Below are 26,078 nucleotides of genomic sequence, written 5' to 3'. Positions count from 1 at the left end.
TACTGTATTGAGATGTTTTTATTGGGCAGATGCATCTTAGTAAGCAACTAGAATAATGTTCATTGTCTTTATCCCCTCCTTTGTGTTCAATTAGAGTAATAAGATATCTCACTCTGAAAAAGAACTTGCTATACTCTTAGACTGAATTGCCCCGGTGATATTGGTACAAGCATCACATACTATCATATTATGTTTTCATTATAGTCAACATCTTTCATTTAGTGGACGCAACTAAGCAGAGAGGGATGGAGCCAGGGATTCCAAAGCTATAACATCTATGTAATATAATCCTTTATTCCCCTTAGCCTATTTAGAATTATCTAAACACCCCATAAGACACCTGCAAACTTTTCCAATCTTATAAAATGCCCTTCACATGCTATTTTTTGGCTTAAATAGTTGCCTGCAATCACTACGGAAAAATAGGGCCCAGGCGCGGCCTAGGTTGAAAACTAGAGGAGATCTTAATGAGGAAAGAAACTCTACAGTAGATACATCCCTGACTTATCGTTATTTGAAGAAAGTGGTCAGCTGCCCCATATGCCCCCGCCTTTAGCACATCCTGCCCTTCCCCCCATAGATATGTATACCCATATCTCCTGTTTATATTGCATGTAGTTTGGCAGCTTAGGAGGCCCATCAGTTACTAGTTTTACTCCCCGATACTCTTCGATATTTTCAAAGAGGCTCTGGTACATTACTTTTCTTTTATATATATAAAAGGAAAAATTAGGTCAGTCATCTGGGACCCAAGAGTGGTCTCCTTTGATCAAGGGTAACCTCCTGTGATTTTGTTTTATACTTCTGGGGCCCAACAGTGGCCTCTTGTGTTTTTTAGGAGGTTTGTTCATCACTTGGCATACTGCTTGTATATTATTTTCTTTAAATTTAATTTCTGATGCATTCACTGTTAGCTTGAAACTATCCTATTTCATGCAAATACTGTGTTGTTTTCATGTGTCACTGTTGGATATTCATGTATGCTTTATTTTGAACCTACAATAAAAATCATTTAAAAAAAATAATAAAAAAAATAATAATAAAAAAAAAATAATTACATAGGTGCCAGTCTCTGAAGTTTTCAAAATGTTGGTATTTCTATAAAGGGTGAAAATATTTATTTATTGTTGCATCCTGTATGATTGTATACATGGGAAAATGTTTAAAGATGTTAAGGGTGCCGAGTTATTAACCCATCAAAAATGACTGTCATAATATAAACTGTTTATTTTGATGATTTTGTATTGGACACATGTTTGTATGGATATTATGTTTACATATACTTTGTAGCATCATGTACGATTATTTTAAGATGCCCTTTGCCGGATAATAAAAATAGATATTAAAAATAATTTAAAAAAAAGCCCACTTATAAATGATAAATAGCTTGCAGTATTGGTCATTTCTTGAAAAGGTAATAAAGATTACGGAGCATATTAAAAAACAGGGTTGTGCATCAATGTCCAATGTCACCCTCCGCTGCTTTTTTAAATTACCCTTCACTCATCCACCCATTGCTCCTTCACTACTTTTCCCCATCTGCAGCACACAGTGTACTGCTTTCTGCAACATCCTATCATGATTGTATGGATCACATGTATCATTTTCTGGACCTGTGTTTGGGTTTGCTGCATTTATCTTGATAAAGAAATTGCTAATGTTAAGTCAATTCAAATTAAAAAGAGATACCGTTTTTTAAAATCAGCTCTGTTAGGGAAAGAAACATTTGAACGTGCTTAAGATTAATGTTAATCTAAAGAAAATCAGTAAGGCACAAGACATTTGTTCCCAATCAGATGCCATATTTATTTGCATTTATACAAATTAGAGCTTTTCTTGGTAAAGTATTCCTACTATGTTGTACTTTACACAGTCATACAACTTTAGCTTTTAAGGATCAATATGAGTTCATATTAATACATGTTCTTGCAAGTGAATAATATTGAGCATTTTCTACATATGCACATTTTTTAATTTTAAAAGGACATTACCAACTAACGACGCACTAAACATAATGTTGTATTCAAATCAAAGACTAGCCTGTGAGTAAGATGTAGATATATTTGTTAATATATATTAGTTGTTTAAATAATGGAGAAATAAGTGTAAAGTTTTAGTTTCCATGTTGTAACGTAACTTTCTCAAAAAAATAGTTAAAAAAAATTAGAAAATCTTAATGTGGCCCCTCAGTGAAAAGGTTCATTTTCTCTTTTTGGCAGTGAACACAGAAGGGAAACAAGGTGAAATCCTTAGTAGGCAATAATTAGATTTATCTCTACCAGTGCATTATTATAGCATCTGATAAGGAAATAGAAGGACAGATAAAGGTAAAATGAAAAAGCCACATACGTGAGTGGGATACTTTGGTCTTCCTCCTGTAGCAATCACTATGTTTTTCGCAGTCACTAATGTCTGATGAGAAAAAAAGAAAAGAAAAAAAATTAAAAAACATAATTTATGTAAGAACTTACCTGATAAATTCATTTCTTTCATATTAGCAAGAGTCCATGAGCTAGTGACGTATGGGATATACATTCCTACCAGGAGGGGCAAAGTTTCCCAAACCTCAAAATGCCTATAAATACACCCCTCACCACACCCACAATTCAGTTTAACGAATAGCCAAGAAGTGGGGTGATAAAAAAGTGCGAAAGCATATAAAATAAGGAATTGGAATAATTGTGCTTTATACAAAATCATAACCACCACAAAAAAAGGGCGGGCCTCATGGACTCTTGCTAATATGAAAGAAATGAATTTATCAGGTAAGTTCTTACATAAATTATGTTTTCTTTCATGTAATTAGCAAGAGTCCATGAGCTAGTGACGTATGGGATAATGACTACCCAAGATGTGGATCTTTCCACACAAGAGTCACTAGAGAGGGAGGGATAAAATAAAGACAGCCAATTCCTGCTGAAAAAAATCCACACCCAAAATAAAGTTTAACGAAAAACATAAGCAGAAGATTCAAACTGAAACCGCTGCCTGAAGTACTTTTCTACCAAAAACTGCTTCAGAAGAAGAAAATACATCAAAATGGTAGAATTTAGTAAAAGTATGCAAAGAGGACCAAGTTGCTGCTTTGCAGATCTGGTCAACCGAAGCTTCATTCCTAAACGCCCAGGAAGTAGATACTGACCTAGTAGAATGAGCTGTAATTCTCTGAGGCGGAATTTTACCCGACTCAACATAGGCAAGATGAATTAAAGATTTCAACCAAGATGCCAAAGAAATGGCAGAAGCTTTCTGGCCTTTCCTAGAACCGGAAAAGATAACAAATAGACTAGAAGTCTTACGGAAAGATTTCGTAGCTTCAACATAATATTTCAAAGCTCTAACAACATCCAAAGAATGCAACGATTTCTCCTTAGAATTCTTAGGATTAGGACATAATGAAGGAACCACAATTTCTCTACTAATGTTGTTGGAATTCACAACTTTAGGTAAAAATTCAAAAGAAGTTCGCAACACCGCCTTATCCTGATGAAAAATCAGAAAAGGAGACTCACAAGAAAGAGCAGATAATTCAGAAACTCTTCTAGCAGAAGAGATGGCCAAAAGGAACAAAACTTTCCAAGAAAGTAATTTAATGTCCAATGAATGCATAGGTTCAAACGGAGGAGCTTGAAGAGCTCCCAGAACCAAATTCAAACTCCAAGGAGGAGAAATTGACTTAATGACAGGTTTTATACGAACCAAAGCTTGTACAAAACAATGAATATCAGGAAGAATAGCAATCTTTCTGTGAAAAAGAACAGAAAGAGCAGAGATTTGTCCTTTCAAAGAACTTGCGGACAAACCCTTATCTAAACCATCCTGAAGAAACTGTAAAATTCTCGGTATTCTAAAAGAATGCCAAGAAAAATGATGAGAAAGACACCAAGAAATATAAGTCTTCCAGACTCTATAATATATCTCTCGAGATACAGATTTACGAGCCTGTAACATAGTATTAATCACGGAGTCAGAGAAACCTCTTTGACCAAGAATCAAGCGTTCAATCTCCATACCTTTAAATTTAAGGATTTCAGATCCTGATGGAAAAAAGGGCCTTGTGACAGAAGGTCTGGTCTTAACGGAAGAGTCCACGGTTGGCAAGAGGCCATCCGGACAAGATCCGCATACCAAAACCTGTGAGGCCATGCCGGAGCTACCAGCAGAACAAACGAGCATTCCTTCAGAATCTTGGAGATTACTCTTGGAAGAAGAACTAGAGGCGGAAAGATATAGGCAGGATGATACTTCCAAGGAAGTGATAATGCATCCACTGCCTCCGCCTGAGGATCCCGGGATCTGGACAGATACCTGGGAAGTTTCTTGTTTAGATGGGACGCCATCAGATCTATTTCTGGAAGTTCCCACATTTGAACAATCTGAAGAAATACCTCTGGGTGAAGAGACCATTCGCCCGGATGCAACGTTTGGCGACTGAGATAATCCGCTTCCCAATTGTCTACACCTGGGATATGAACCGCAGAGATTAGACAGGAGCTGGATTCCGCCCAAACCAAAATTCGAGATACTTCTTTCATAGCCAGAGGACTGTGAGTCCCTCCTTGATGATTGATGTATGCCACAGTTGTGACATTGTCTGTCTGAAAACAAATGAACGATTCTCTCTTCAGAAGAGGCCAAAACTGAAGAGCTCTGAAAATTGCACGGAGTTCCAAAATATTGATCGGTAATCTCACCTCCTGAGATTCCCAAACTCCTTGTGCCGTCAGAGATCCCCACACAGCTCCCCAACCTGTGAGACTTGCATCTGTTGAAATTACAGTCCAGGTCGGAAGCACAAAAGAAGCCCCCTGAATTAAACGATGGTGATCTGTCCACCATGTTAGAGAGTGTCGAACAATCGGTTTTAAAGATATTAATTGAGATATCTTTGTGTAATCCTTGCACCATTGCTTCAGCATACAGAGCTGAAGAGGTCGCATGTGAAAACGAGCAAAGGGGATCGCGTCCGATGCAGCAGTCATAAGACCTAGAATTTCCATGCATAAGGCTACCGAAGGGAATGATTGTGACTGAAGGTTTCGACAAGCTGTAATCAACTTTAGACGTCTCTTGTCTGTTAAAGACAGAGTCATGGACACTGAATCCATCTGGAAACCCAGAAAGGTTACCCTTGTCTGAGGAATCAAAGAACTTTTTGGTAAATTGATCCTCCAACCATGATCTTGAAGAAACAACACAAGTCGATTCGTATGAGATTCTGCTAAATGTAAAGACTGAGCAAGTACCAAGATATCGTCCAAATAAGGAAATACCACAATACCCTGTTCTCTGATTACAGACAGCAGGGCACCGAGAACCTTTGTAAAAATTCTTGGAGCTGTAGCTAGGCCAAACGGCAGAGCCACAAATTGGTAATGCTTGTCCAGAAACGAGAATCTCAGGAACTGATAATGATATGCATCCTGTAAATCTATCGTGGACATATAATTCCCTTGCTGAACAAAAGGTAAGATAGTCCTTACAGTTACCATCTTGAACGTTGGTATCCTTACATAACGATTCAATATTTTTAGATCCAGAACTGGTCTGAAAGAATTCTCCTTCTTTGGTACAATGAAGAGATTTGAATAAAACCCCATCCCCTGTTCCGGAACTGGAACTGGCATAATTACTCCAGTCAACTCTAGATCTGAAACACATTTCAGAAATGCTTGAGCTTTTACTGGATTTACTGGGACACGGGAAAGAAAAAATCTCTTTGCAGGAGGTCTCAACTTGAAACCAATTCTGTACCCTTCTGAAACAATGCTCTGAATCCAAAGATTGTGAACAGAATTGATCCAAATTTCCTTGAAAAAACGTAACCTGCCCCCTACCAGCTGAGCTGGAATGAGGGCCGCACCTTCATGTGGACTTAGAAGCAGGCTTAGCCTTTCTAGCTGGCTTGGATTTATTCCAGACTGGAGATGGTCTCCAAACTGAAACTGCTCCTGAGGATGAAGGATCAGGCTTTTGTTCTTTGTTGAAACGAAAGGAACGAAAACGATTATTAGCCCTGTTTTTACCTTTAGATTTTTTATCCTGTGGTAAAAAAGTTCCTTTCCCACCAGTAACAGTTGAAATAATGGAATCCAACTGAGAACCAAATAATTTGTTACCCTGGAAAGAAATGGAAAGTAAAGTTGATTTAGAAGCCATATCAGCATTCCAAGTTTTAAGCCATAAAGCTCTTCTAGCTAAAATAGCTAGAGACATAAACCTGACATCAACTCTGATAATATCAAAAATGGCATCACAGATAAAATTATTAGCATGCTGAAGAAGAATAATAATATCATGAGAATCACGATGTGTTACTTGTTGCGCTAAAGTTTCCAACCAAAAAGTTGAAGCTGCAGCAACATCAGCCAAAGATATAGCAGGTCTAAGAAGATTACCTGAACACAGATAAGCTTTTCTTAGAAAGGACTCAATTTTCCTATCTAGAGGATCCTTAAACGAAGTACCATCTGACGTAGGAATAGTAGTACGTTTAGCAAGGGTAGAAATAGCCCCATCAACTTTAGGGATCTTGTCCCAAAATTCTAATCTGTCAGACGGCACAGGATATAATTGCTTAAAACGTTTAGAAGGAGTAAATGAATTACCCAAATTATCCCATTCTTTGGAAATTACTGCAGAAATAGCATTAGGAACAGGAAAAACTTCTGGAATAACCACAGGAGCTTTAAATACCTTATCTAAACGTTTAGAATTAGTATCAAGAGGACCAGAATCCTCTATTTCTAAAGCAATTAGAACTTCTTTAAGTAAAGAACGAATAAATTCCATTTTAAATAAATATGAAGATTTATCAGCATCAACCTCAGAGACAGAATCCTCTGAACCAGAGGAGTCATCAGAATCAGAATGATGATGTTCATTTAAAAATTCATCTGTAGGGAGAGAAGTTTTAAAAGATTTTTTACGTTTACTAGAAGGAGAAATAACAGACATAGCCTTCTTTATGGATTCAGAAACAAAATCTCTTATATTATCAGGAACATTCTGCACCTTAGATGTTGAGGGAACTGCAACAGGCAATGGTACTTTACTAAAGGAAATATTATCTGCTTTAACAAGTTTGTCATGACAATCAATACAAACAACAGCTGGAGAAATAACTACCAAAAGTTTACAGCAGATACACTTAGCTTTGGTAGATTCAGCACTTGACAGCGATTTTCCTGTAGTATCTTCTGGCTCAGATGCAACGTGAGACATCTTGCAATATGTAAGAGAAAAAACAACATATAAAGCAAAATTGATCAAATTCCTTAAATGACAGTTTCAGGAATGGGAAAGAATGCCAAGGAACAAGCTTCTAGCAACCAGAAGCAATAAAAAATGAGACTTAAATAATGTGGAGACAAAAGTGACGCCCATATTTTTTCGCGCCAAATAAGACGCCCACATTATTTGGCGCCTAAATGCTTTTTGGCGCCAAAAATGACGCCACATCCGGAACGCCGACATTTTTGGCGCGAAATAACGTCAAAGAATGACGCAACTTCCGGCGACACGTATGACGCCGGAAACGGAAATAGAATTTTTGCGCCAAAAAAGTCCGCGCCAAGAATGACGCAATAAAATGAAGCATTTTCAGCCCCCGCGAGCCTAACAGCCCACAGGGAAAAAGTCAAATTTTAAGGTAAGAAAAAATGGTCAAATCAAAATGCATTATCCCAAATATGAAACCGACTGTCTGAAAATAAGGAAAGTTGAACATTCTGAGTCAAGGCAAATAAATGTTTGAATACATATATTTAGAACTTTATAAACAAAGTGCCCAACCATAGCTTGGAGTGTCACAGAAAATAAGACTTACTTACCCCAGGACACTCATCTACATATAGCAGATAGCCAAACCAGTACTGAAACGAGAATCAGCAGAGGTAATGGTATATATAAGAGTATATCGTCGATCTGAAAAGGGAGGTAAGAGATGAATCTCTACGACCGATAACAGAGAACCTATGAAATAGACCCCTTAAAAGGAGATCACTGCATTCAAATAGGCAATACTCTCCTCACATCCCTCTGACATTCACTGCACGCTGAGAGGAAAACCGGGCTCCAACTTGCTGCGGAGCGCATATCAACGTAGAATCTAGCACAAACTTACTTCACCACCTCCATCGGAGGCAAAGTTTGTAAAACTGAATTGTGGGTGTGGTGAGGGGTGTATTTATAGGCATTTTGAGGTTTGGGAAACTTTGCCCCTCCTGGTAGGAATGTATATCCCATACGTCACTAGCTCATGGACTCTTGCTAATTACATGAAAGAAACACAGTTATGTAGTGCTGACATAAATGTCACAAAATAATACTAAGACATTATTTGGCAACAATGGGAGACAATTATATCTCATGGAGAGTTATAAGTGTGGGTGATTATAAGCAACCTAGGGATCCCTCTCTTTTAAAGTAGCAGTCATCTGTGGGCAGGGTGGGAGACAGGAGCTCCATTAGAGTCCTCTTACCAAAAAACTTCCTAGTGTAAGCTATCTACCTTAGTCATGTTTTCCTGGACAGCTATGAGCTACATGTGCTGCAGGGAGGAGCATGAAGTATAATATTGCAGAATAGCATTATTGATGCTATTCTGCAAAACATGGCGACCATACTCTGGTGTCTAGTGCTATATGTGAATGCTATTTTTAAGTGATTACATGGATCTTAGGAGGATAAATGAGTAGAAAAGTTCTGACACCACAAGAATCATTCTCATAGCTTCTGCCCTTCCCCATGCTAAATTACATAATCTCACCCATGTGATCACCCCTCTGTGTACACTCCAATCCTTTAGAAAAGGTTATCAAATTATCTTTTAAAAAAAACAACAACAAAAAACACAAAATTTAATGACGAACTTTGTAGAAAAATAGAATTTATACTCAATAAATGTCTTTCTTTCGAAGTGAGGAGAGTCCATGGATGTCCATGACATGTGGGATATGCTTCCTGCCAGCAGGTAGAGGTCAAGAGTCCTCAAAAGAGCTTTAATCCCTCCCAACTCTACTCCTCTCCAGTTAACGTATAGCTAAGCAGATGGGAGAGGTAGAAAACATTGAAGGAAAGACTGAAAGCAAGGTTAAGAAAAGCAAATAAGAACAGTCGCCCTTAGATTCTACAAAAAATAGGGTGAGTCCCATGAACTCCCCTCACTCCAAAAGAAAGAAATTTATCGGTAAGTATAAACTCTGTTTTCTTTCAGATGATGAGAGTCCATGGGTTTCCATAACATGTGGGATACAATACCAAAGCAGAGAGTCCACGTTAAGGACAGGTGGGACAAAGAGGCAGTTACTTTTTGCCGGACACTGCAGCCTGATGGACTTTCCTGTCAAAAGCAGCTTCTGAAGGAGCAAAAACATCAAAATGGACACATTTAGAAAAAGGTATGAAGAGAAGACCAAGTTGCAGCTTTGCAAATCTGTTCCAAGTAAGCCTTATTCTTGAAGGCCCAAGAAGTAGATACAGATCTAGTTGAATGTGCAGTTACTCATTTTGGAGGCAGTATTCCCACAAGTAAGCTTTACATATTGTCTGTTTCAACCATGAAGCTAATGTTACTGCAGTGGCCTTTTGATCTTTTCTATTACCTGAAAATGGACAAATAAGTTAGAGATTTGGGCACAGAGAAGGGACAACAATATCCTGGTTAATGTTCTCAGAAGATTCAACTTTCGGAAGAAAATCATATTTTGTTCTAAGAACTGTATCATCCTGATGAAAAACAAAACAAAAAGGGAGGATCAGAAAGGGCTGAGAGTTCAGAAACTCATCTAGCAGAAGATATGGCTAGAAGAAAAAGAACCTTATAAGACAACAATTCTAGGTCCAAATTATGCATAGGTTCAAAGGGAGGACTTTGTAAAACAGATAAATCCATATTAACATTCCAAGGTGGAAAAAAAGGCCTAATACCCGGGCGAATTCTCACCAAGGCTTGAACAAAAGTTTGAACATCAGGCAACTTAGCCACCTTTTTATAAAAAAAAATAGACAAGGCTGAAATTTGACCCTTTAAAGGGACAGTATACTGTAAAATAGTTTTTCCCTTAATGTGTTTACAATTGCTTTTTTTACCAACTGCAGAGTAAAAAATGTATGAAAATTAGCTTTTTAAGGCTTATTTGTGTATATTAAAGCTCTGATTTTGTGTTTTGAAGCCACAACCTAATAAAATAGGTTGAGCTTGTAGGTATAATCAGATCTCATTATTGTATCACATTGTGCACATATACCTGCTTCTTTATCTTATATCTGTCCTTAAAACAATCACCAGTACTTTGAGAGAACAATGGAAAATCAACATTGTATTACCTTATCTCTGCTATATCCGACTGGGAGTGTAATTTCTTCTGCTGGCTGTGTTTACAAAGCTTATCTATAGCTGGTACGCGCGGCCACAAACTTTCAGAATAGGTGGGGATACCACATGCTAAATTAACAATTTCAAATGCCAATATAAGGGTAAAGGAGCTACTTGTAAACAATTTAATACACTCCCGCAGGTAAAGTGGATCATTGGGAACAAATTAAAGGGGAGAAAATGTTTGAGTAAACTGTCCCTTTAAAGAGCTAGTTGATAAACCTTTCTCCAGACCATCCTGGAGAAACTGAAGAATTCTTGGAATTCTAAATGATTTCCAAGAGAAACCTTTCGAAGAACACCAAAGAAAATAAGATTTCCAAATGTTATGGTAAATCTTCTGTGTAACTGGTTTCTTAGCTTACAAAAAAAAAAGAGTAGAGATTACAGAATCTGAGAAGCCTCTACTCTTGAGGACTAGGTGTTCAACCTCCACACCGTCAAATTCAGAGATATGATAATAAAAAGGATCTTGAGACAACAGATCTTTCCTGAGAGGAAGAGTCCAAGAAGGGGACAATGACATCTGGATGAGCTCTGCATACCAAATTCTGCTGGGTCATGTTGAAATGTAGGCCCCACAAATTTTTTTAAACATAAAAGCTTGAATGTTTCCCACCTACTTAGCAGCTCTTATAAGGGTACTCCCAACCTTATGGGCAAGGAAGGGTTAAATTCCAGAAAAATAGATAAGAAAAAGTCTGTAGGGTGCTAAGAGAAGCAGTGGAGATAAGGAGAAAGGGCACCAAGGGAAAGGGTGCGTAGTTAACCACCGTAATGATGTACAGGCAAGAGCCTGAAAAAAAAAAAAAAACCCTCAGATTTTTAAATAAACACTAAAAAAAATTATCTAGATGATCCCTAACTGAGCCCCACCCTAACTGCTATGAAAAGTAAGAGAACCACCAACTGCATAGCGCAATTAACTGTTCTCTTAAAGAGACAGTAAAACATTAACAAAAAATATTGAAAAAGTAAATGTCTTTGGTAAAAAAAAACATAAGAGTGCTGCTAAGGGGAATGTGGAGAATGGTACTTAAAATTTTTGTGTTAAACACATAGGTAAAATATCAAGTGTAAGAGCTGCAAACCACCAAACTATATGGTATCTATGGAATATAATATCAGTGATAGTGAATTGGCTATATGTTTTGTCTGAGTCACTTATCTTGACTGCAGAAACTCTCCAACGGTTTTTACCAGCTTGTTGAGGCCTTTCAACAAGCTGAAACGCTGATGCAGTACAGAGCCCATCCAGTGCAGAAGATACTGTATGATCAGATATACCTGTAACCCCTTTGGTGGAGGCTGAGAGGCTTTGGTGTGACACCAAAGGGCAGTTATGGCCACAGGATGAAAGGGACTCACCATCCTCACAAGATATGGATCCTTCCACTAATACTCTGCAGAAATGGCATCAGGTGGGCAATCTACAGAAAAGACCCTTCCCATCTCAGCAATCTCAAGTCCCTAAGACTCAAAGGACAATACAACCTAGGTCTCCGAAATTGAGAACTGGACGCTGATTTCCGGAATTGCCTTTGACTTCTCAAAATACACCCTGGACTGTGTATGGTAATGGTTTGTTAATAGGTTTAAATATAAATATATATAAACTGTGTTGCTATTTTCTTAGTATGTTCATCATTTTTGGATGGTTGGGATATTTAGTTTTGCCATAATGCACCATTATTAATGAGTAAAATTCGTGCATGGGCCTCCCATCACCATTATCATCTACATTTAAATGTGTATAAATGTGCTGTAGTCATATACCCTCCAATTTTTTTCGGGATAGTGGAGTTGTGGGCAGGGGCAGCCTTTAGGGTTGTGCAGGCTCGCGGCCCCACTACAGATCTTGTTGGTCTGGTCCTGAAGTGTTCGATTGTTTTTCTTACATTGAAGTTTATTGTTATGTTATGTTGCACTCAAGATTTTACACTTATTCCTCATAAACAAGCTCTACATATACCCTGTAATTTACACACCTATTATGGATTCGAGGGCTCGTAAGTTGACATTGATTACACAAAATGTTAAGGGGTTCAATTCTCCCAATAAACGTCATAAAGCACTGTCAGATATGGCCATGATGGGGGTGGACATCCTTTTTTTTACAGGAAACCCATTTTAAAAAAAATAAGGAACCGGCATACCTTGGGTCTCAATACACTCAACACTACCATAGTTCAGCTGACGTCAAAAAAAGGGGAGTTAGTATTCTTCTACATAAAACTATACCATTCATGCTTCAAAAACTTGACAGAGACACGGACGGTAGATATGTAGGAATTTCAGGGCTATTGTATGCTATACAAGTAACTTTTTTAAATATATATGCCCCAAACTCCAAACATGTCCCTTTCTTTAAATCATTTTTTTCGTAAATATCTGGATCTGGCGCAAGGGATTGTCTTTTTAGGAGGTGATTTTAACTTCCCGCTAGAACCGAATCTAGACACTTCTAATGCAAAATCAATGTCATCTAAAAAAACTGCTAACTTCCTTTGGAAGGCTCTTAAAGACAACAATCTGTATGATATATGGAGATTTGTGTACCCTGATAAAAGGGACTATACTTTTTTTTTCTCCTCCAAACCTTTCCTATAGCAGAATAGATTATATTCTAACTAACCAGGAGGGTCTTTCATTAGTTAATACCTCTAAAATATCACCATGCTCTTGGTCAGACCACTCAATGGTGGAAGTGAAAATGAAATGGCCTGGCACCCGACAAACCCCTTATATTTGGAAACTAGAAGACTCCTTCTTAAATAACCCCCTAAACTTAGAAAAGATAGCTAAATCCTTGACTGAATATTTTGAGAAAAATATGCATTCTGTGGACAACCCATTTACCCTGTGGGAAGCTCACAAATGTACCATTAGGGGGGTATTTATTGAACTGAAGTCCCGCATTAGAAAAATAGCCAAACAACTATACAACTCACTCACCCCTAAATTGACCCAAGCTGAATATGACCACAAAAGAGATCCTTCCAATAACCAAATTTTAACAGACCTAAAAGTCAACCGTAACCAGCTCAATGACTTTTTGTCATCAAGAAACCCATTTGCGCATTAAGCAATTATTCTTCTATAAAGGGAACAGAGCAGGCAAATTCTTAGCCAGAGCACTTAAGCGGAAAAGACTAAAGGCATATATACATCACCTTAAGTTATCAGACAACACAAAGGTTCAGACAACCCCTGAGATTTTACAACAATTCCATAACTATTACCATGCTTTATATAAAATTAACAGTCACACAGAGATAGATAGGGAGGAAAGAGACATATCGAAATACTTAGATACCTGTAATCTCCCTCAACTCACTGAAGACCAAATTGAGAATTTGAACTCACAAATAACGCCTTCGGAGATTGCCTCAGCTATTAAAAGTCTGAATGAAGGTAAATGCCCTGGTCCTGATGGACTGACGACCAGATACTACCAAACTTTTCAATCAATCTTACTTCCCCATCTGTTGAATATCTTTAATCATGCAGAACACACTACCTCCTTCCCTTAATCCATGTTAGAGGCTCACATAACGGTTCTTCCTAAACTGGGAAAATCCCCTGACTGTACATCTAATTTTAGAGCCATCTCACTATTGAATGTGGATGCAAAAATTTATGCTAAAATTCTAGCACACCGTTTGAACAAAGTACTCCCATCTTTGATAGATATTAATCAGGCCGGGTTCACTCCAGGCCAAGAGGCCCGAGATAACACTACTAAAATAATTACCCTGATAGACTATGCATCCACACATCGACTCCCCTCTATATTTGCATCCATGGATGCGGAAAAAACCTTCGATAGGCTACACTGGGCTTTCCTTCGACTAACCCTCGATAAGTTTGGATTTCCGGCCACATATATTGCTAAAATATTTGCCCTCTACAGTCACCCTAGCGCCAAAGTTGTACTAAATAATGCTATCTCCCCTTCATTTCCGATAAGTAACGGTACAAGGCAAGGGTGCCCACTTTCACCGCTACTATTCGTATTGGCTATGGAGATTTTGGCTACCAGAATCAGACAAAATACAAATATTAAAGGTATTTGCATAGGCTCACAGGAATACAAGGTCACCCTATATGCGGATGACATATTCCTTACATTGTCATCACCATGCAGCTCTATCCAAGCTGTAATGGAAGAACTCACCCAATATGGCCTATATTCAAATTTCAAGGTGAATGTTAATAAATCAGAATTTTTAAGTACTGGCTTTTCTCAAATTGATATTCAAGCCATAGTGCTGGCCCATAAATTTAAATATCAAAAAATATCCACAAAATATTTAGGGATTAACTTAACTACTAAGCCACATCTTCTGGCTTCACTCAACCAGCCCCTCATTAAAAGTATACAGCAAGAGTTAAATTCCTGGCAAAATAAAACCCTTTCTTGGATAGGAAGGATACATGCAGTCAAAATGTCTATACTGCCAAAAATACTTTATGTTTTCCAAACACTCCCTATAAATATTCCGGACTCACAAATAAATACACTACAAAAGATTATCAACTTGTTTATCTGAAACAATAAAAGACAGAGAATAGCTAAAACTACAATGTACCGCTCAAAAGAAAATGGTTGGCTAGGGGTACCATGCCTGCAATTTTATAGATGGGCGGTGTTTCTTACCTGAATAGCTGACTGGTGTAAAAGTTTTCAAAGTAAGGAATGGGTTTCTCTGGAACATGCTCTAGCAGGTGTCACACAGTTAAGAAGCCACTGTTGGCTCACTCCTCAGAATAGACGACTTGCCCAAGATACTTCTAAATTAACATTAGAGACATATAAACTATGGGATAAACACTTTACGAAAATACCACTCATTTCCTCCCCCACATCACCACTCACTCCTTTACTACACAATCCAAGTCTACCTTTTCAGGCTGTCCATTTCCCGAAAGTAGTTACAACATTATCCAAGACCACACTGTGTTACCATATACTACAGAATAAGACAGTGAAACCAAGACTAAACCTTCAAGAGTATCAAAATGGGATATTTGGCCAATGGTTCCGCTACCAACAACTTACTCATTTTATTAATAGTCATAAAGAGAAGGAAAATATTTTTAAGGCCCCTTACTGCCTTTGAAACACTGTGTTACATGAAATTTCCTAAAAGAGGTTTATTATCTTTAATATACAAACTACTATTGACATACCACTCTAGAAAGCTTCCGTCATATACAACTAAGTGGGAGGAGGAACTGCAGCTCCATTTACCACAAGAGGAGTGGTTACAGATATTTCAGAATATGAACAGATATACCTCTTCAGTATTAATACGTGAAATGAATGTTAAACTTCAATGTCGATGGTACTTTACGCCTTCTAGGCTAGCTACAATATTTAAGGACACCTCACCAGCTTGTTGGAGGCAGTGTGAGAACCCGGGTACTTTTGTGCACATATGGTGGCAATGTCCCAAGATATCCCCCTTCTGGGCAGACATTATAAGAGAAACTAATAAGATTATTGGAATTACAATACCTTTAGACCCGGTGATAATATTATTTAATACATTTCCAAAAGTTAGTTGTAAACTTCGACTTCGACTATTGTATATACTAATCAATAGTGCCAAAAGATTAATACCGCAACATTGGAAACGGATAGATCCGTCCTCGGTGGAGAAATGGAGAGCTTTAGTATCTACTACAATATTGTTAGAAAAGTACCATTTCGTGATATCTAAAAGGTTGGATGATTATTTGTCCATCTCCTTTTTGTGGGGGGAATACAGGTCATCATGCAGCCGGTAGTATTACACTTGACTTGATCAGGGCCATATCCTATTGGTATAATCTAGACTCCACCCCAAAATGGTGTGTAATTCGGTGCAGAAAAGTTACATGAATAACTGTTTTAAGAAATAATAGATATTATGGAATTGAGGAATAATGCTGTAAATTTAATGTTTAAGAAAATGTTTATGAGTGTGCAAATTTTGTCCTATGTTTTCCCATACTCCCCTCCATTTTTGTTTCCCCTTTTTCCTTTTTGTTTTTCTGATTTTCTTGGACTGTGTATTATGATCATACTTGCTCTGTGAAGCAATTGAAAGACTGATGTAGTGTTATCTATGTTGTAATTACCTATCACTCAATAAAAATAAAAAAAAGTGAAATCATTACTTGAACAGTCTCTAAATCCAAGTGCTTAAGTGACTTCCACCAGTTCACTGGTGTGACTTTCTTAAAAATATCTTCAGCAAACATATATTTCTTGAATGGTTCCCCCTTAGCTTTGAAGTTTATTATAGTTGGCATTACAGATGGATGATTGCTGGATACCCATGTCATAGCTAACTCCTCTTCCTCAGCACTTTTTTGACCCTGATACTGGATACTGACAATAGTTGCCACATGTTTCACTTTAATTTTGTAGTACTGCTTGCTCCTTCCTCCTCACACTTAGTTTCACTTTCTTCTTGTGCAGATCTATTCCACTCCAAACAATCAGAAAAATATTGTTTCTATTCTATTCACTGAACTTCTTGAAACTTAGCACTGAAGGGGTTGATTCTGTATTCATAGGTTTGTAGAAGTTAGGATTAAAGGGACACTGAACCCAAATTTTTTCTTTCATGATTCAGATAGAGCATGCAATTTTAAGCAACTTTCTAATTTACTCCTATTATCAATTTTTCTTCATTCTCTTGCTATATTTATTTGAAAAAGAATGCATCTAAGTTTTTTTTAGGTTTAGAACTCTGGACAGCCCTTTTTTATTGGTGGATTAATTTATCCACCAATCAGCAAGGACAACCCAGGTTGTTCACCAAAAATGGGCCGGAATCTTAACTTACATTCTTGCATTTCAAATAAAGATACCAAGAGAATGAAGAAAATTTGATAATAGGAGTAAATTAGAAAGATGCTTAAAATGTCATGCTCTATCTGAACCGCAAAAGAAAAAATGTGGGTACAGTGTCCCTTTAAGGTCTTTTTTCTCAACTCTGTTCATGTTATAACATTTTTGCTGTGAAGAAGAGGCATGTGATCTCTGCTGAGTCAAATTCAGTTTTGAGAACTGCAAAAGTAAACCAAGCATCTGTGATAATATCTTGTAGGCAGAGAAACTGCCCAATAATTTTACAAAAACCTCTGAAAGACAATGACATTGTGAATGGATTAATGGAATTTATTTACAAAAAAATTAAACATATACAGCCTTATTCTACATAATTAAAAAACTAATCTTTATTTCATGATGGAATAACCTTTGGATGGTAATATATTTTTTCTCAAAAAGCATTTTTATTTAAAAAAAATCCGATTTAAATCCAAAAAAATCAGATCTTTTTGATTTTTTTAAAAAAATCATTGATTTTTATCCACCATGTTTTGTTCTCTTGGTATCAGTTGAAAAGGATAACTCAGTAGGCTCAAGAGCTGCTGTGATTGGTGGCTGAACATATATGCCTCCTGTTATTGGCTCACCCTTTGCTTTCAGCTAGCTCCCAGTAGTGCACTGCTGCTTCTTCAACAAAGGATACCAATAGAATGAAGCAAGTTAGATTACAGAAGTAATTTGAAAAGTTGTTTAAAATTGTATTCTCTATCTAAATCTTGAAAGAAAAAATGTGGGTTTCACATCCCTTTAACATATTTTTTACTTTGCTGTGTCTAATATAGAGAATGTGGGTATGCCCCTGTCCAAAAAACAGAGCTGTAGGAATTCTCTTTTTTTTTTTTTTTTAAATCTTTTATTTATGACCAATAGAGAATATAATCTGTAAGAAATGCTAGCATTGGAACATAGCATTCTTCCACCACGCAGGGCTCAGCAAAAAGTAAAACAATCACAGATTTTTCCACCTCACAGGGCGTGTAGCTAAATTCTAGGTCACAAATAACATAGTTCTATGTTGAATCTGTATACAATGTAACTGCATCAAATAAGAATAAATACAAGTATAACTTTTTCAGTATCTCAATCTATTTTTTTTTAATCTTTTAAGGGGGGGATAAAAAATTAGGGACAAAGGAGAGTAAAAAGATAATAAAAGATGGGTAAGGTAGTTAACCATATTCCAAGCAACACCAGCTCTGAATTTCAAAATGAATAGATCAGATAATCTCATTATGAGAGTTTTAATAAACACTGACCATTTCTTAAAAAACACACCCAATGTCACGTTCATCATTCAGGTTAGTATCTATTTGTTCTAATATACATTGTTTCTTTAAGTAGTTTTTAATCTCTAGTATATATTGGGGATCTCTTTCCCTTTCCATTTTCTAAAGATTAGGTACCTAGCTGCTAGGATAATCATATTGATAATTTTGTCATTTAACTGAAGTTCCTTTGTATCCCTCCATAGGAAGACAACATGCCGTACTGATAATGTCAGAGGAGAGAGCTTCAGCCCCTTATTGATCCAGTATTCTAGTTTCAACCAAAATTGCCTGATTTTTTAGCAGTCCCAAATCATATGTATAAGATTAGCTGAGGGGAAAGAGCATTTTGGACATTTGTTAAAGTTAAGATTCTCACACCTAGAGCCTTTTTCAGGAATAAATATATATATATATATATATATATATATATATATATATATATATATATATATATATATATATATATATATATTTATTTATAGTTTTATGTGAGATTCCCTCCATGTTATAGATAAAGTAACTTGCATGGTTTTTAAGATAGAAGCTTGAACAGACCTAGCATTGATATTACTCTAAGGTATCAATATATTCCAATCTGAGATCTTCTCTAAATTGGATGCACCTTTGAGAGAACTCAGTGCTTAGTAACATGGGGAAATTGACATATGACCGTTTTTAACCATAACAAGCCAATTCTCCAGATCTCCCAATGACCAATTCCAACCAAAATCCTCAGTTAATTTAAGAACATAATGCCTTGCTTGTAAGTAGGCAAATAATTCCTTTGTTGGAGAGATTAAATTCTCCTTTGAGAGTTTCAAAGGATTTAGCACACTGTCTATCCTTATCTATTAGATGAGAAACATTAGTGAGACCCAAATTGTACCATCTTTGAAAAGGAGCCAATTGCATACCCGCTTGAAATTCATGGTTCCCCAGGAGTGGTAGATAATTGGAAATGTGATAATCCACATCTAAAAGTTTACAAATCCTCCACCATGCTTGTACTGGATTAAATATTGATTTGATTTGAGTCTCTTTACTTCTTTGGATATTGATTTAGGATTGCAACGAATTAAAGCTATTGGAAGAAATGGATAGGTTACATTTTGTTCCAACTCATTATCTCTAAAATAGTCCTGAGTAAAGACCCAATCCACCACTATACGTGCAAGGAAAACAAGATTATACAGATGAAGATCTGGCAATACAATTCCCCCAATTCTTTTAGGTAAAGAAAGTTTAAGCAAATAAATCCTAGGTTTTTTAATTCTGCCATATAAAGCTTATTAATGTGATATTAAACTTCCTAATATCCTTCCCTTTAAAGAATTGTAGAAATATTCTGAAGAACATAATAGTTTTGGGAGAAGTATCATTTAAAACAAAGCAATACGGCCTGAGATAGAGAGCTGGAGGTTTTGCCAAGTTTTCAAATTTTCTTGGATTTTCGCAAATACTGGATGGAAGTTGAAATTATAACAATCCTCAGGATTAGAGGGGATAATAATACCAAGGTATCTGAAAGAGTCAGAAACAATTTTATTTTGAAAAAGTTTTATTAAGTTTTTTATAACAGGTTATGCATAACAAATTTCGGCAAGTACAATCAGATTAATTGGACATAAAGCAAGCAATCAACAGGATATTAATGGTGTCAATCTCTTACCCGTATTGGTTTGAGACCACTTTATAGCATGTTATACCAATATATATTGTTTTATTTCGTAAAAGGATATGACATTTTTTTAAGTATTAACAGGATCAACAGAATCGAAGTCTACCCATAAAATGGTATCAGAGAAAAGTCGTCAGTCACCAGTTGGCCGGCTGGTCAGTTGGTCAGCTGGTCCCGGCTCTCTCAGAAGTGTGCTGCAATGCATTGATTGAAATTATTGAAGCTCTGTGTTTCTTTGCATTCTAGCTTCGTGGTACATAATGAATGGCTCCCACTGTATGATGAATTCATCTTTGGTATGTAGATTCTCTCCAGCTAAGCTAGCCATTTCATAATGATGTATTATTTTTTTTACAATGAGAGTGAAGTTAGGTGGAGTGGATTTCCAATACTGTGCTATGCAAACTCTGACCACCGTGCAAATGGTCATGACTAGTTTTTGGTGTTGTCTTAAGATATTAGGAATCGGAAAGTGTAATAGGGCCTGTTCCGGAGTCAGTTGTATATGTTTATGGAAAAGATCGCTAAGAAATGTTGAAGTGTTTTCCCAAATTTCTTTCGCTCTATCGCACTCCCACCACATATGTATGTACGTCCCCCTTTCATTACATCCTCTGTAGCAGAGATTCAGGGAGGGTCCTTCTGATCCACCGAATCTAGTCGGATATATATACCATTTAAATGCTACCTTGAGATAGTTCTCTTTCAGCATAGCATTGTGTGAGAAGGAGAGGCCTCTGTCTAGATTAGTTAGCCAAGTCTCCAAGGACCAAGTCCTATTAAGGTCTTGTTCCCATTTCAGAATATGCGAGGGTTTCGCCTCTCTAGATTTGCCATTGAATATAAGATATAGTGTAGAGATTGTTCTATGCACCGGATCTTTAGCTAGGCATAAAGATTCAAAAGTTGTACTCAATGATAGTTTGTACTGCTTGAGTTCTTGATTTTAATTGTAGGTAATGGTACCATATATTTTTGTCATTTGGGTCAATATCTCTATATTGTTCAAAAGAAAGAAAACCTCCCTCAACATAAACGTCTGCAATTCTGTACAGTCCTTTGTTAGCCCATTTGGTCTGTATGTGGGAATCTATTGTGGTTTGTGGTAATACTAGAGGTGTAAGTTTTGATTTGCCCTGTATCAAGGGGAATTTAGCGGTTAGTTTGTTCCAAAGGAAAATAGTATGGGACAGCGCTACATATTTATTTAGTGAAGGGTGGCTATTCTTTTTGGGAGACCATAGTAGTCTATATATCTGGTCAGTGTTAGCTATCTGTGATTCTATCTGTTTCCACAGGGGTTGTTTTATACTGCTAAACCAATGTATGGTTTGGGCCATCCGAGCTGAATAATAGTAAGATACTAAATGTGGGAGGCCCAACCCACCCTCCTTCCTGTGTGTACTCATAATTTTTTTGTTTATCCTAGGGCGTTTTCCCTGCTAGACAAAGCGCAGAATATCTCTTTGAAGTGCATTGAGCTCAGCTATGGGGATGGAGATTGGTAGGGACCGGAATAGATATAGGAGCTTTGGTAGCAAGGTCATTTTTGTAGATATGATTCTGCCATAAAAGGAAATTTTAAGCTTCAACCTTTTCGATATTAAATTTCTTATATGGGCAAACATTGGAAGATATTTTGCTTGGTATAGCAAAAAAATGTCAGTTGTGATATTGATACCTAGATATTTAAGCTTTCTATGGGCCCAAGTGAAGGAGAAGTTAATTTCTAATAGTTTTTTAGTGTGTTGGGGCAGATTTATTCCAAGAGCTTCACATTTATCCCTATTTATTTTATATCCAGATAAAATACCATATTGTTGGAGCATCGAGTATAGGGGGGGGGAGAGATAGGAGGGGTTTAGTCAGTGATAGTATGATATCATCCGCAAATAATGAAATCTTATAGTCATTGCCCCCTATTTGAAGTCCAGAGATATTAGGGTCATTTCTAATTTGAATGGCTAATGGTTCAATACAAAGGGCAAATAATAAAGGGGACAAGGGGCACCCTTGTCTCGTTCTGTTCCTAATTGGTATCGTTTTGGATTGATATCCTGACAGTTTCACAAAAGCTGACGGGTGAGAGTAGAGTGTGGTGAGGGCGTCGAGGAAAGCACCCAAAATACCTGTTTTCTCTAATACTGCGAACATATACTCCCAGTTAATTCTGTCAAACGCCTTCTCTGCATCCAAAGAGAGGAACAGAGAAGGCGTCTTTTCAGTAGTGGCAAAGTTGATCAAGTCAATTATTATTTTACGTGTGTTGTCCGGGGCTTCCCTGCCTCTGATAAAACCTACCTGGTCCGGATGGATCAGTCTCTCAAGGATAGGGTTTAGTCTGTTTGCCAGAATTTTTGTAAATATCTTCATATCTTGGTTTATCAGTGATATAGGTCTATAATTCTGGCAATGAAGCTTATTTTTACCCGGCTTTGGGATGACTGCTATTCTAGCCGTTAGCATCTCATTGGGAATTTCCTTTTTTTGCATTATAGAATTAAATACCTGGGCTAACAGGGGAGCTAGTTCGTCTGAAAATAATTTGTAAAAAATTCCGGAGTAACCATCCGGACCAGGTGTTTTGGAAGTCTTTAAGTTTTTAATGGTGTGTTTTATCTCCATCTCAGAGATCGGGGCGTTTAGTCTAGATTTTTCGTCCTCAGTGATTGTTGGGAGTGAGTTTGCGTTTAAAAAAGTATCTAATTTCGCGGATCTGTCGACCCGACCTTGATGTGTGGGGAGATTGTAAAGATTGTGATAAAAGTCAGCAAAGGTGTTCGCAATTTGGAGGGGGTCATTGGTATTCTTATGATCTGATAATTGTATTTGGGGGGCTGTAGTACATCTAGTTATTTCCTTGAGTTTGTTGGCTAGCATTCTGTCGGGCTTATTCCCATATATGTAGTAGTGTGAGTCGATCTGTTTAATAGATCTAGCTGCTTCTTTGTTTAGTAATTTGTTTATTTCTTCATTTATGGTTTTCAATTCTAGTCTCTTTTGTTTAGTGGTATTAGCTGTAAATTGGGATCTTAACACATTAGCCTTAGCTTGTAGTTGTGTCATTTTGTCTTTATGTATTCTGTTTCTGTGACTGGATTCAGTAATCAGGTTGCCTCTTACATAGGCTTTGAGCGCTCCCCAGATAAAAATGGGATTAGGCGTGCTATCTGTATTTAGTCTAATGAATTCTATAATGTGTTCCCTTATTTTCTGAGAGACTAAAGCGTCCTGTATTAGGTTGGCGTTAAGGGTCCAGGATTTGGTCCTAGCGGGGTTGATAATTCCCGCTAAAGTGGTTTCCACGATAGAATGGTCTGACCAAGGGCAGTTGTTTATTTTAGCGCTTGTTAGTAGAGGGACCAGGATTTGGCTAAGAAAAATATAATCTAGTCTGGACTGGGTAAGGTGCATTGGGGAGAAATAGGTGTAGTCCCTAGCCTTGTTATGTAGAGACCTCCAACTATCTATCAGATTGTGGTCTAAGGTAAAATCTCTCAGAATGTTTATGGTTGAGCTAGGGGGTCTGACCTTTAAAAATTTGGTAGTCGTTCTGTCTAGATCTTGGTCCAGAGCTAAGTTAAAGTCGCCCCCCATGATAATCTTATGTTTTTTCCATTGGGTCAGTAATTTGCTTAGTTTAGTAATAAAGGGGCCCTGGCGCTCATTTGGGGCATAGACATTAACGATAAGGATCGGGGTATTTTGAATTAAACCTCTAACCAGCAAAAAACGTCCTTCTCTGTCTCTAATAATTTCTTCCTCTTTGAAATTTAGGGAGGAATGAATTAAAACGGTGACCCCGCATTTTTTTTCCCCACTTATTGCGTGATATTGTGTTGGGAAGACTTTATCCCAATACTTGGGAGTGAAATCTTTGGTAAAGTGAGTCTCCTGTAATAATACTATGTGGGCATGTAATGCTTTATATGTAGTGATAGCCTTCTTTCTTTTCATATCGGAGTTAAGCCTTCTGACATTATGGGAGAGGATTTTTATAGACATATTGGGGTAAAAGGTGTTTTAGTATCGATTGAATCCCTACGAAGGATTTGCAAGTGAGTAAAAAACTGCAAGCTGTATAAGGTTTTGGATGTGACCCAACACATTGAGAGGATCTGAGAGTGAGAGAGCCGGGACCTACCTGAAGGCCAAACCATGGAGAGACACCTATTTCCATCCCACATTGTGGGAAGCACAGTTGCAAATGAGGTAATACATTTGAAGAGATCAAAATCATCTGATGACATGCCTGAACGAACAAAACACATATTATAATGAGCAAAATTAAACTTAAACTTTACAATGGTTTCCCTTGTCAGGGAGTAACATTTCAATGAGGCGGGTGAAGGGCACTTTTACAGGTGCCTAGGGCAAACCTTCCTATGGGAGGATTGGTGGGGGATAGGGGAGGGTGGAAGGGTTGAGTGAGTGTTGGATGTCAGTGGTAGTATGGTATGGCTGAAAATACAAGTTTTGTGTCTTGTGTCATGACCAGAAGCGTTAAAAAAAGAGTGTAAGAGGGAGGGGAAGAGGGGTAGGGGAAAGAGGAGGGTCAATAAGAGGGGGTTAGGGATGAATTAGTGTGAAATGTGCGAGAGAAATAGAGGGCAAGAGAGATAATGCGTAGGAAGACATATGTCTGAGTTTGATGATGGGAAGGAGAAGGAAAGAAGGGAAGGAGAAAAGAAATAGTGCAAACAAACTTATGAATGATACTAGTGACAATCATGACATTCACAACACTCTATAGAGGTAATATTAATTATAACGACAGTATTAACATCATTAACTTCAACGATAATGATAACGACCCCTGAGTGAGGCCAAAAAATAGCCAAGCCTGCAAAAAACAGGATGTGCAGACTTGACTGATACAAAGTTCTCGGACCTGCAAGCCATTTTAACTGTTATTTTATGTTGTTAGGGCCTGTTAGCCTCAGGTCCACTTTCAGTAAACCAAAGCTTTAGAAACTTGAGAATTAAGATTCTTCTGGACCTTTTGTTTTGTCAGGTCGGGGAGGATTCTTCTTCAGAGGGGGACTCAGCTTCTGAATGGATATTTGAGACAGTCTTATTTTTCCTATGTTTTTTCGTTTGGCCCACTGGGGTCCACTCCCTTTGAATGTGTTTCTTCTGGGGGTTTTTGTTAAGGGGGGTTTGAGGGGGATCAAAGGGGATCTCCAATCTTTGAAGAATCGATAGTCCCTCACTCAAGTCCGAGCAAGCATAAGTGACATTACTATATGAAAAAGCCAATTTGAAAGGAAACAGCCATCGATACTTAACTTGGGCCCTCGAGAGGGCTTGCGTAATGGGTTTGAGATCCCTTCTCTTCCGTAATGTGATTGGTGCTACATCTGCATAAATTTGGATAGAGTGGCCCTCAAAATTTATTGTTGGCAATTGTCTAGCCCCTTTGAGGATTAGTTCCTTCACATGGAAATAGTGGAGTTTGAGGACAATGTCTCTTGTGGAGGACTGTTGGGGTTTGGTAAGAGCTCTGTGTACTCTGTCCATTAAGAGCTTATCTGGTTCTACATCTGGGACCAGTTGATGAAATAGAGAGGTCATGGTCTCGTCCAGATTTTTATATGTTTCCGGTAGATTTCTGATTCGTAGGTTGGATCTGCGGGATCTATTCTCAAGGTCTTCTATTTGATCCTCTAGTTTATTTATATATTCTGCATGTTCTGAGATAGATTTTTGTATTTGAGGTATTTCTTCTGCTATTGCATCTGTTTTTTCCTCCAGTTCAGCAGTGCGAGTACCAATTTCCTTGATATCCTGTCTGAGATCCGACAAAGCGGATTTAAGCTCTTCCTGGAACACGGATTTAATTTGAGAAAGCAGCTCTTTATTTTGAAT

The 26,078-nt window shown here is 37.5% G+C and overlaps 1 protein-coding gene across 1 annotated transcript in view; it reads right to left on the bottom strand.

Moving 5' to 3' along the window:
* The window catches only part of TXNRD2 (thioredoxin reductase 2), a 566,113-nt gene that overhangs the window by 405,346 nt on the left and 134,689 nt on the right, over positions 1 to 26,078 (bottom strand). Inside the window, 1 exon segment of the mRNA XM_053701924.1 lies at positions 2,350 to 2,412. Within this exon segment, the coding sequence (XP_053557899.1) occupies positions 2,350 to 2,412 (63 nt within the window).

The sequence above is a fragment of the Bombina bombina genome, chromosome 2 (assembly GCF_027579735.1).
Source record: "Bombina bombina isolate aBomBom1 chromosome 2, aBomBom1.pri, whole genome shotgun sequence".
Classification (NCBI taxonomy): Eukaryota; Metazoa; Chordata; class Amphibia; order Anura; family Bombinatoridae; genus Bombina; species Bombina bombina.
The sequence above is the reverse complement of the archived record's forward strand: the minus strand, read 5'-3'. Positions and strand labels throughout refer to the sequence as shown.